At 35.8% G+C, this 13,354-nt stretch overlaps 1 protein-coding gene across 9 annotated transcripts in view; it reads left to right on the top strand.

Moving 5' to 3' along the window:
* GRID1 (glutamate ionotropic receptor delta type subunit 1) overlaps positions 1-13,354 on the top strand; it is a 522,277-nt gene that overhangs the window by 397,365 nt on the left and 111,558 nt on the right. For all 9 annotated transcript variants that reach the window (XM_035329542.1, XM_035329546.1, XM_035329543.1 and 6 more), the window contains one exon: positions 1,892-1,945. In XM_035329542.1, the coding sequence (XP_035185433.1) occupies positions 1,892-1,945 (54 nt within the window). The remainder of the gene's footprint in view (positions 1-1,891; positions 1,946-13,354) is intronic.

Raw genomic sequence — 13,354 nt, 5'->3', positions numbered from 1 at the left:
GAGGTGTCAGCTTTAGTGGTTCTCATCTACTTTGACGCCAGGGAGAGTTGAATTTGCCATAATGCTGTTTACGATGATGATGAGAAATATTGCATTCTGTCTGTGATAATTTTTCTCCTTGACTTCTTTTTGGTTTCTCTTTTGGGAGTTTTTTTTTTTTTTTTTTTTTTTTTTTTTTTTTTCTCTCTCTCTAAAAGAATATATCACCTTGTGGAGATGAGAAGTAGATTGAGGTATGTGTATCACCCACAATTTTCGCTCTGGTTAGTGTAGTCTGAACAAGTGAGTAAAATTCAAAGGAAAACAAACAAACAAACAAAAAAAACACACACAAAAACACAGGCAAGTAATATACAGGTATTTTTTAACGGAGTATAAATGAAGAGCGACGTTAAAACTGTTGGTGTTGGCTATGCAGCCAGTTTTTGCTTTGTTTTCTTGCTAGGATCAGGTAACAGTACTCCCTTTGCCCATATTAAGGATGGATATCTTTTCATTGCACTTAAACCTTGTAAGTTGTGGGCGTTTATTCAGAGCCAGTCGTCTGTACTCAGTGTCATAAGAGAAGGTGATTCATCCCATCTGATGCTAAGTATCCGAGAGTCTTACTATGCAAATGAATTCTGGAGAGGACAGTGGTTGATGATGTTCCTTCCCAGCCCAGTGCTGCAGTCTGCGGAGCCTTTCTATATCAGTGAAGTTGTTTCTGAGGCCACACACAATGAACAGGGAAATTATCCAGGTTAAAATTATCCAGGATTTTGGTCATTTGTGTTTGTTTTTAACTAGGTTCATTTCAGTGATTCATAGGGCCATTTATAACACGGCTTTAAGAATATCTGACCAATAAATGGGGTCCTATTGTCACAGAAGAAGGAAGGCAGCGACGTGAAAAGCTGCCTTTGTTTAATGAACTGCCTCCTGAAATACATGTGTGCACTGGGACTTCCCGGTTTTATTAGGTGAGATGAATCCACAATAGTTGTTTAACTATGTGTTAAGCAGGACATTAGCGGTATCATTATCACTGTAGTGTACACCTTTTGATGCTTGGTATAGCTTTATTAGACTGCAGAATAATTCTAAGTGAGATTTTATCTGTTAGACATTAGAAACAAATTAGAAACTTCCATGAATATCACCCAGTCTTTCCAGTGAGGTCCTCATTACCAGTAGTGCTTATTGTGCTTAGGGGTCTTTTCCAGTTTTACCTTCCTGGTGAACCATGAGGGTTATCTGTGTATTGATAAGTATGTTGTCTGATGAGGTGGGCTGTTTTAATTTACATGTGACGATTATCCATACCGGGAAACCAGAAAAAGTATCCATGCAAATTATAACTTCCTCTTCAGTCTTATGTAAATCTGAAGAGAGGCTGACTCATAGGAGCTTCTCTTGAGTGTCTCAGAGTAGTGTTTTTATCTAACTAGGTTAACTAACAGTTAATCTGTGTTGTAATAAGGCAGAGGCAATATATTTTGGGAGGCATGTTAAAAAGAAAACCAGTCTACTAGGATCCATTATAAATGTTACAAGGAAGCTAAAACTCATGTACCACATATGCTCTGTGTGCAGTTGTTCATCACAGGACCTTTTATCATATCAGTGTACCACACTGCTGCAATAGGCCTTCCTGGTACATCTACGAAATATCTTCATGATACATGGTACTTTGGTTTAGATACAGAAGTCAGAGAAATGTGACTCTCACCAATAAGGTACCTTTTGATCAAGTATCAGTGAAAGAGGTGGAAAGAACTGTACTGAAACAATGCCAATGGCAATGAAAGCAATCAAAATGAGCTGTTACAGTACCTTAAATGTAAATCCTCTCTGGAATATGTTTCACACGTTTTATTTATTTTTATTATATTTCTTTTTATTTTCGTAGGCTGTGGAAACCAACCTTGCATCAAAGGATAGTCACTGGGTCTATGTAAATGAGGTAAGAAAGTCAAAAGAGACAACATAGCTTGTTACATTCATTCATCACTGTCTTCTGTTTCATGTGTTTTGATAGACCAAACTGTGCATACCCTTTTACCATTTTTGCTTTTTGAATGGTACAAAAGGCAAACTGTGGTGCTGTAGCTTGGCTGTCTCAATTGAGTTGGTATAGGTTGAATACCAAAGATATAAACAAAGCTTCCAATATACATCATAGCATCTTGGAGACTTTATTTTTACCTTCGTGTTGACCTCACCCTGATGTCTATTTTCTAAGCAGAGAATATCTCAAAATAAATCTCAAATAAATACATAAGTATCTGCCAGAATCTCACCCTTCGCTGCTATGAAAGCCTGTACTCACATACCATGAGACAAAAGAGCTGCAAGTTTAGCTTGTGCATTTTACATTAGCTTATGCATTTATATAATATGCAGGTTTTCTCTAGTGCAGAATTGTGTTGGTGTTTTGGCTAAGATCCAGGATAGCATAGATTTAAAATGTGGGATTTCCTCTGCAGCAAACGGTATCCTGTCCTGCTACTATGGTGATGTATTTTACCTTAGTGCCATGATGCCCTAATGGGAATTAGTGCAAACTCATATTTTAAAAGCTGTGGAAAGCTTGAAATGTTGTACCATGTACCATTTACCATTTATAATCGTTTATAAATCACCGATTGTTCAAGATAAATGGCGCAATTTGATATAGTTTTGTTTTTAATATTGATTCATTAAAGGATAGCATAATATCTACTTTTAAGAGCTGTATTCACTGCTTTAGTTTTATAATTTAAATGCATAATCTCCAATCTAATAACCAATTCCTTTATTAATTTCTCATTCCTTTCTTTGCACCTAGCTAATAATTTAGGATAGATTACTTTTAATAGTAACTGTAAATTGTACTTTGTGGCATTAGAAAACCTCCGTAATTAAGGGGGTGGGGTGGGGAGAGTCTGAAATCTCTGTTTATAAAGGCTTTACAATTTTTTTCTAGGCCTTTTTACATTTATCTGCCTCCTGATTTGTCAGCTGCAGTAATGGCCCATTACAAAATATCAGCAAGATGCCCAGAGAGTCAATGTTTATATTCGCATAAAGATAACATAGTGCATATTTCCTTAAACATTTATTGGGAGGGAGTGTTTGTGAATTTGTTATTGGTGCTGTTATTGTATCAATGTTAAAACTCACTTCATGAAGCCTGAACGTGTAACATCACAAATAAAAACCTTCATCACTCATGCACAAATGTGTGCATACATACATACGCACACAGACACAGAAGGTGTCTGCTCTTATTTTGAGAACTTTTATTTTTCTCTGTTATGGCTACAGACTGGGTAGGGAAGCAAAATTCAAATCTAAAGTACAAATTAGTTTTTCACAAGAAAAAGATCTCAATATCCATGCAACTCAACAAAATATATAGGGAACTTATTATTACAGGCACAACAGGCAATATAAATAAAATTTATTGACAAATATTAATACACATAAATATTTCAACATGCAATTAAAATAAAATAAGTGCATAAACCTTTCAGCTTCATGAAACTAGAGAAATTAAATCTCCAGTAAAAGAGAAGGAAATTTAGATTACCCTTCCCGTGTCGTTTTTTTGTTTGTTTGCTTGTTTTTGGTCTTTGTATGCTTAGAGCTATTGTGAAAGAAAACACTTCACACATCCACAGGGGTGTATCTGTAGAGGGTTGGATTCCTTAGGGCTTGCTTTTTATTTGTGTGCATTTTCCTATGCTACCAAGAAGTGAAATTGAGTATGCTGTTCACAAACATTTCCATCTAGTATCAATGAGGACTGCATGGTTACTTGATGGAAAATATGCTGTTCCTTGACTGGGTGTGGTTAGGCACTGTGATTAGCAGAATGGAATTGACTTCTAATTCCCAACAGCCAAACCAGCTCTTTTGATGCAGTTCCATCTGGCAGCATGCCAGGTGCAGTGCATTCTGTAAGATAATGCCAAATACTGAGCCAATGATTTTTTTCTCCATCAAGGGGACTGAGGATCCTACACTATGATCTGTTCTGTGTGGCCTAATGATCCCATTGCAAGGAAGGAGAGGTATAGGGCTAACTGACCTGAATGGACAGCAGTAGGAAGAGAACACAGTGACACTGAATGAAGAGCATGGGATTCTAGAATAAAGCTCTTTAGGCTTTTCTTACTTCAGGGAGTCATTAAGGGCCTGGTACAAAATAGGCTACCGAGGCCTCCAGGTGATGAATACTGATCTTGAACACCCTCTCACAATCTGCTCTGTCTCCCACCTCTCATCAAGACCTGAACTTCAGACTTATTTGGCTATAGTAAGAACAGCTTTATAGTACAGCATTATTTCTACAAGAGTTTTATTATTGAATGTTACTTGAGTTAATCATACTTTAGTGTCTCTGCACTGATAACAAATAAAGGTTACATTTATTTTTTTTTTTTTTAAATGTGTCTCTGTCCCATATGCCAGAACACGAGCTAAATTTCAGTGTTTCAACTTATTTTATCACTTTAATTTTGTTATATAAGCAACACTACCAAGCTAACTTAGATCTGTATGTTTGGTAAGCTTATTACACTGCAAATGAACAAATGTGGACTATTAGAGTTGTATACAAATTACAGTGCTCTGCTGTCAAGAGCCTGCGTTCGTTAGTATCTAATAACTTGAGTCTATGCTGAGGTATCCATTCAGTTTGGATGCTACTGGTGGTGCAAAACAACTCAGTCATCTTTGGAAAAAGGGTTGGAAGGCTGAAACATTACATGGCAAGATTTTCTGGATAGGAGAATACATAGAGACAGGTCTTTTCAGGGAAAATCATGCTCTCCTATGTCCTCTTTGAAGTCATTATTTGCCTTTCTCCTCATCTTCCAATATGTCATAACAACCATACTGTTTCCAAAATAAACTTTTGTAAAGCATGTCTACTTTTCTCATTTCAGACATTTTATATTTCAAACTTGCAGAGCTGTTGAAAGTGAAGATACAAGGAGAAAAAAGAAATGTATTTCTAATCACCCTCCCTATTTTAGATTTTTTTTTCTTCCTCTTCATTTTTATTTAACTAGAAATACTAAATGATTCCTTGCTTTCATTTAGGTAGTGTCTGTATGTGAATTCTGAGTTAATCATGCCAAGTAGTTTTTCAGAAGCCAAAATATATGTGATTTCTAAAACATCCTTGCAAAAGCAAACAACTCTTGAGAACAATGACTAGTCCATGCTTATTGGGAATTGCCAATAGCCAGCAATTTTCATTCCAAGGAAAATCTGTTAGAACATATCTAGTGTTCTGCTTACTTCTGTGCTGTTTATGCCTTGATGTGGTGGTGAAGTGACCTACTGGCTTTGATAGATGTGTGTTGTTTCTTCTTGTGGCATGACACGAGACATTTCTAAGTGCTACACAACACTACCTTCCCCCACTCCTTTTTTTTTTTTTCTTTTTTTCATTTTCTTTTTTTTTTTTTTTCTCTCACATTTCTTTCTCTTTGGTGCTTGATATCAAGCATCTCTGCTGGTAACTTCTGACATTTTTTGTTCTCCCCTTCTCTTTTTTTTTTGCATGTTCAGAGAAGATGCTGTGCACTGCCCAGGGCATATATCTATGGGAGAAACAAAGCAGCAATACTTGAAACTGAATTTGTATGTGGTTGTACAAGGAACAATTCTCTAGAAGTCTGCATCTGCTTTTTTTGTTAGCAGCAGTAGTAGGTCTGGTGGTATAAATACCACTAGAAACCATGTTTCCATTCTGTCATACATTTATTTCATGGTTTAGAAATTTTCTCTGTTCCAAGGGGGACAGAGAAGATAAAGAAAATTGTTCTGCAAAACTGAACTTTGGACAAATATATATATATATATATATATAAAATTAAACAGAGCATTTTATTTCTTTATATCAATATATCTATTTCTAATTCCAGGTTTGTTCATTCATATATATATATGAATTCATTATTTTTATGTATAAACCAGTTAAATACACACACACACAAAAAAAAACATTCTTCATGGAAATGAATTGGCTACTGAATGTAACTGTTCACTCAAATGAGTTGTTTTGCCATTATCAGATCCTTTCTTTCATTTCTTTTTCATCACTATTCAAAATTTAATTTGAAACGTATTCGACGTGACAGGACAAAGCACAAAATTACTAGCTGAGATTAGAGAGAAATTTTCCTGAAGGACAGGTAGGTATGAAGAGAGGATGTGTAGTGTTGCATGTCCTAACCACACATACTTGCTCTGAAGCTAAGGAGCAGTGAGAGTCAGGGTTGCTGAATACCTGTGTGGAAATACAAACAGATACACTGGAGATGACTTCTGTGCATCTCTGACAGAAATGTTCAAGGGATGAGAAACAGTAATAATGGTGGATTTTAATTTGTTTTAATTACTGAAAAAGTAATGTCGGGGCACAGACAAGACTTCACAGTTTCTTGTGATTGACAGTGTTCTACAAAAAAAAGAGTGGGGAGAAAGGTGGATAACTGAGGAGGAGTATAAAGGCATGATGAAGAAAATGATTACAAAATCAGATTGAGGAGCAAAATGACTCATGCCAGGGGTCAAAAAAGCAACAAGAAAAGGTTATATGTAGTAGAAGGTATAGTGTAATGTAGATTACTAGGGAAAAAAGCAAGTGAGACTTTAATGTTTTTATAGGCATACTTGATTCTGGTTTTATAGAAAGTATTAATTGTAATCAGTCTGCTAAAAAACAAGCAAACAAACAAAAACACGTTTTAGTAGTACCAGTTTATTTAGATAAATCTGACGCAGTCCACCAGATGAAATCCAATATTGTCCTGCGTATGTTGGCTGTGGCTACAAAATATCTAGTTAGCATCTGCTGCAGGAGCAATGTGGAATCATCATGGTTAATAAACAGAATATGAATCAATACTGTTGTGGTCTTGCAAAACAATCAAATCTACTTCTTACATATATTACTGGGAAAAGATAAGGGAGGCAATTATTTTGCTCTGCTTGACATCGGCATGGACTTGTTGGAACCACATTGCAAGTTCTGGGCAAGACACTATAAAACAAAAACAAGAGGATGCAGAACAATTTTGAAAATCCAGAGAGAACACCTAGCATGATGAAAGTTTGGTGAAGTATGACCCATGAGGAAAGGCTGAAATAATAATTATTTTTTTCCTATGAAACTCAGGAGATGAAACAAGTGTATAGCAGCAGAACAGATATAATTAAAAGAAGAATGTGATCACGTGTTCATTCTGGAGAGATAAGGGAAAAGCAATTTAATCTTCAGCAGTAAAAATTAGATAGGGTATTGGAAAATGATTTATAATCTAAATGTCATAATGAATAGGAGCAACTTCCTGCATTACCTTTTTCCATCTCATCATCTCTGTCTTCATACCTTGTTCTATTTTTGTTGTTGCTCTTCATTTTTCAGCATCCTACTCACATTATCTAAGTGTGCTAAATATTGGAAAGACAAAGACAAGTGTATTATGAACACCACTGGGTATTACTTTTCAGATCTGCACCTTCTGTTCTAGGTTATTTTACATACCTTTTTTTCAATATGTGTATGACAATGACACTTTATACAAATAGTCACTGTATATGCTTCTGATCAAATAATTTATTTGATTACTTTGCTGACAGACATTATATTTATGGGAATTGTGTCTCATATTCATTTTTCAATCAACATCAAACTCTATCCCAAGTCTGCTATTGAGCAAGCCAGAGCGATTGTTTGATTACTTTTTGTTAGCCAAATCCACCTTTAGGGTAGCTCGAGAGATTTGACTTAGCCAGGAATGAATCTACCATTGTATTTCTAGGTATCAGTTTTTTGAAATTTATATTGTGATAGTACATACTTTTCATATAAATGTACATAGTAATGAATTGCTGACACTGCCAGTGCTATAAAAATAATTTTAATTATAAGGTGTAAAAAATAAGTCAGAAAACCAAAGGTTAGAGCTTCTACTTGACTACACTTTTCATTTGTTGCTTTTCCATTGAACTGATTCTTGTTGGTCCAGATTAGCCCTCATCAGATCAGATGCAAAGGGGCCTTTGTTATTAACACAAAATAACCTATTATTATGCTGATTTTTCAGTGTTAGAATTACCACATCCTCTACCACATGGAATAGAAAATGCTGAAATTCAAACAATATTCACTTCTAAATTCTCATCTGGAACTATAGGGATTGTGGGGAGAACTGGTGGAAATTTCATGACATTAGTTCCTTACTGTGTAAATTATCAACTTATTACATGGAACTCTATATAAAAGGTATATACTGTGGGGAAAAAAATACTCCGAATAATCAATTAACTACCCATGTGGGTAGTTGTCATGGCAAGACACTTAGAGAAAGAAGGGAAGAGTTCTTTCTACTAAAGCAAAGCTTTGTTACTTTGCAAAAACTGTATCATGCGTTCTTCCATTGCATTTTTCTGTGAGCCACTGTAAAGTTGCCGGAATTAAGCTTTGTAAAGGAGAAAGGAATCATAGTCTTGATTGCCATGGTAGATGCGCTAGCACAGTTCCCAGTGTTTGTGTGTGTTCCTGGGGACTACAAGGTGGACGATTCAATACAATTCAAGATATAGTTTAACGCTATGCAGGGTAGCTTGACTCTAAGGCTCAGTAAGGCATATTTCTTTATCACTAAGAAAAACATGTTCTGTTGTTTTTCATATTTAAAAACAAGCAAAAATCAACCAAACAACCTATGCTACAGCACTCTAAGATGGATAGCAGAACGGTAAGTTATATTTGTAATTGCTCTTGCAAAATCAAAGAAGCTTTTTTATTGTTAGAATATTCTAAGCCAGCCCATATTATTGTGCTAACCTGAGCTTAGTAACTAGGGCTTTTCAAAAGTCATCAATATCTTAATTTTGCTGCTTATGTACAGTGCTAACCATAAATACAGGTATTTAAGCACTGGGGACCAGTTTGTTGTTGATGAAAATATGAAATATATAGCATAAGGCTAAAGGAATGAAGTAGTCTACAGATTCTAAATCCATAGGAAAGTCAAGTATCTAGTAGTTAGAAGATTAATGAAATTCATGTAAGCTTCAACTACAAAATAAAACTGAAGTCTAAATAGCATCCAGAAAGAAAAAAAGATGCTTCTGGATATTTTCTATTTTAAATCCATGAAAAACATGGGAATGGAAAAGTTGGAGGCAGTGAGCACTGGCAAACTACTATAGCAATTGCAACTGTGAAGTATTTGGATAAATTCTTCACAACTGTGCTGAAGAACTGCACTCCTACTTGTCAGAAGTCCTCGGAGTTGAGGATGAGAAGAGAGAAATGAAATAGGAAGAAAATGCCTAGTAATTTCTGCAGGTGTAGTAATAAAATGATTTGAAAACATGAGCACAGGTTTCATCAGTGGCAAGGAATCATGGGAACTTAGAGTTTTAAAAGGACTTGGGGAACTCTGAGCTGTGTTGAGATAATGTTATACAAAAGTCTTGGGTAACCACATTCACTTGAACACGAGTCAAAGTTCAGACAACAGTTGACCTTATTCTTCCTTTCTGCGCTGTTGATGCGTTCTGAATGATGCTGCTAGTTCTGCTAGCACCTGTATGGTAGAGCTTCAACAATTAAATAAAGCTTTCCCAAACTCAACTCAGGTGATAAGACAGAACCAAGTACAGATAAAGTTTCTGTTTTTATTGATGCTTTTCCCCCTCCACTTTCAGAGCATTCGCTCAAAATGTGCTTCTGCTAATCCTTCACTGGACTTTAGCTCAATTTTCTCATGTCTGCTGTTGTATAGGTCTATTTTCACCACCCTGTATGTAAGAGGCAGTTTTTTATATGACGGATGAGAAAGTGTTCCATTGTCTTTGTCCTGGTGTGACATATTTCTTGCTTTCCACTTCTACCCGGCAGCTCCATTGCTTCTGCCAATAGTTATCTCTCCTTTTACCACATAGGACATGCTTTGTATTTCTGCAGTTACTCATCCCTTTTCTTTCAGAATCAAATGGCTTCTCAGTCATCATCCGGGCACTTCTTCTAGAGGAAAATGATGATACAGAGATCTCTATAAAATATTTTTCAAAGATTGAGAAAAATGAGCAGAAAATAGCATGGCAATTATTAAATAAAGTGTGTCTCAGCAAGCTACTTTCTCTCTTTTTTCCCCAAGGGTAGCATGTAGGAATATGTTAGGTTATGCGTGATGAACAGTGTCTTCCTAATGCAGGGTTTGTAAAGTAATCCTGGGGAAACTTTTGAATTCAGAAGTAAAATGAATGCAGTGTTCTTCACTTTTCTTTGAAAATCTTTTTCATTTTGGCTAGAAATGCCTATGTCATGCCCTCTGAGTGACCAACAGTCAGACCCACAGGGGTCTGCAAATAGTTATGGCTTCATTTTTACTTAGGTAGAACCAGGACTGTCTAGAATTCTACTCAATCTTTCTGCCTATATGGAAGAAAGTTCCAAATTTTCTTTTAGAGAATCACGGTATGTGATGGTGCTGGTATTTATTCTGATAATAAGAAGATAAATCTTTTATGCTTCCTTGTGCCTTATTTTATTTGAATAAGGCAGAATTTTTAACAATACTTTAAAATGAAAGTAGGGCAAGCATTCTAAGATATGCATAATCTTTTAAAATGACACAAAAATGCACAGTTTAAAAAAAAGAATACTATAAAACTGTTTTTTTTTAAGATCTAGCAAATTACACATTTCAACGCAAAACTTAATAATTTACATGTCTAAATTTATTCCAGTTTTATTCCAGTAGTGTATATTTACTACTTGCCCACAGAAATCTTTTGAATGCTATCTGTGGTGCTACTGATTTTTTTTTCCCCCTAAAATGTGTAACTTTCTTATATGCCTGAAATATAGATGTGTGTGTATGAAACTTGACTGCATATGCACCTGCATCCTGCTCAAAGTAATTTGTAGGGTTCAGAGTTGACCTAATTCTCTTGCTGCTGAATTACATTGAAACAGTCTCAGTCAGTTAGGAGCAAGGTTAGATGAGTGTGTTGTTATGAGTTCTTTTGTCAGTGAAATACACATTAAAATCAATGGCAATTTATGTTTTGTCTAGCTTTTAATAGCTGTCATTTTGCATGCTTTTTTTTTCTGAGATAATTACTTTTTATTATGGAATGATGTTTTCTTAAATCAGAGGATCTTTTACTGTGTAGGCACTCACTATGATCTGAGACAGTCTTCTGGGCACCCACTGAAGACTCCTTATAACTAGAAATAAAGCTAATTCAATGAAATTATAATCCTGTAGGGATTTTTAGGGGCACTGGGTTAAAGGAAAAGAAGTGAGCCAATGTCAAATGTGTGGAAGGGACAATGAGGATGGAAGTTGGACAGGAGGTCATGCAGACTTGTATTAGAATGTTTTCTGTGATATGAAAAATGTCCATGACTTAAAGGATTAACCTGTATATATATGTGTGTGTGTGTCTGTTCATGTGGGATGCAGAGAAGCCAGAGTAATGTTAAGGTTGAATTAATCTGTCTACAGAGTGAGCTGTCACAAATGTCTTAAAAACTCCTTATTGTGAAGGATGTTTTCTGAATTTTCAACTAGTGAACAAGCGTCTATTTATAGATATATGTAATGCATTGAGAGGAGCAAGAATAATCTAACAAATAGTGTTGATCCTAATGCAAAAATTCTGCATGTATCTGCAGCTTTGTCTCCATGAGCATCCTTGTCCTCATTGCCATTCAGTTTAATCCTCCAGCTTTCTCAGGGATATTCTTTCCGGAATTCTCTTTTTGTTCTTTAAATTATTAATGTCATTAAAATTTATATTATTCTGTCATTACCTCTAAGAAAATAGAGATTGTAATGTGAAACATTATCGTCTCGTTTTGCAATTTGTGTTATGATAGTTGGGCACAACTAGGGCAGATTTCAATATTCTCCTGAGCAATATGGATAGGTATTAAGAACTAACTGAAGTACTTTTTGTGCAGATAAATAGAGAAATGAATTCCCCCAAATAACCGATATATGTTAGCAAATAGAAAAATTAATGCTTCAAATTCTTGAAGAGTGAACTTTGCCATTAATATGCCACATTAACAGAAAATAGTATTTAAAGGAATACCTTTTCAATATTGAGTTGGGTGGTGAGAACTACTAATAGTCAGATTTACACTTATGTATGCCTACCAAACTATTTAAGTGTTCCCTAAATTATTTGGACTATCCAAATTTTTTCCCTTAATGAAGGGAAAATACAGCATAAGGGCACATATATGAGAACATCCTTTATTCCCGGGAAAAGTGCTCTCTCTTCATCCTCATTCAAGAAATTCAATATTTACAGGCCTGACTGCAAATTGCTATTTGAGGTGAAGGGCAATTTTTCTTCATTAAAACATCCCAGAACCAAGCAAACAACACCATCTGTATTAAGTAAGTATTTACCCCTGTTGAAGTAGTAACATCATGGGTTCACTAAAGTGGGCATTTAATTTGGTGAGGAGAGCATGCATGGCCAAACCAATTCATAAGTACTATTTAGAATGCAGCGTTCACACCTAGTACAGAATGTAATTAGTGTATTGTCTTGTGATGTGCAACGATCCATGACCAAGACTGGAAAATTGGGGTACATTTGTTTGGAAAAAAAGCTCTAGGATGGTAGGATGGTATTAAATGATTTGCTTAGTTATCAGTTTCACATTGTGAAGTGAATTTTCCTATGATGCACAGGAAAGAAAGCATGTCACTTTTAAACAAATAATTAGATGAGTAGAGTTTAATTATAAGATCAGCGTGAAATGTTTTTTCCTCTGTGACTTAAAACTATTTATTGAATATATGCTGTTACCCTGATGGATATAAATGTAAGAGCCAACTTCACATATATTTATTTCTTCTTTCTTGGATTATAGTTGGTTGTTTTTTTTTTTTTTTTTTAATTTTTATTTTTTTTTCCTCTGTATTTATCACAGTCAGAACACAGGTGACCTTTCTACATGTGACATTTAAAATTTCATGTGCTGCTAAGCCAGAACTATGGTTTTCCTAGAAATGAGCCCTTGGGGCCTACCAACGTGATACAAGGTGAAGGGCTGCAGCCATGCCACTAGGCCAGGGAAGCACAGCTGGGCTGCTCTGGTGAAGGATGGTGGTCACCTGCCCCCCTCTACATTTCAGGCACTCAGCCTCATTGTCCTGCTTGTGGAGCCACCCCAGGTGCCCCACTTTGCTTTGTAGGTGCCCCTACAACCACATGGCTGTACCACCACCCTGGCTGGAGTCAGCCTGTGGTAGGCGTAGAAAGGCCTGTTTTCTTCTTTGTACAGTGACTAGGCTCTCCCATACATGTGGCATGAGTTGAACTGAAGTTTTGG

The sequence above is a fragment of the Oxyura jamaicensis genome, chromosome 6 (assembly GCF_011077185.1).
Source record: "Oxyura jamaicensis isolate SHBP4307 breed ruddy duck chromosome 6, BPBGC_Ojam_1.0, whole genome shotgun sequence".
NCBI lineage: Eukaryota > Metazoa > Chordata > Aves > Anseriformes > Anatidae > Oxyura > Oxyura jamaicensis.
This window is presented reverse-complemented; position numbering and strand designations above follow the sequence as displayed.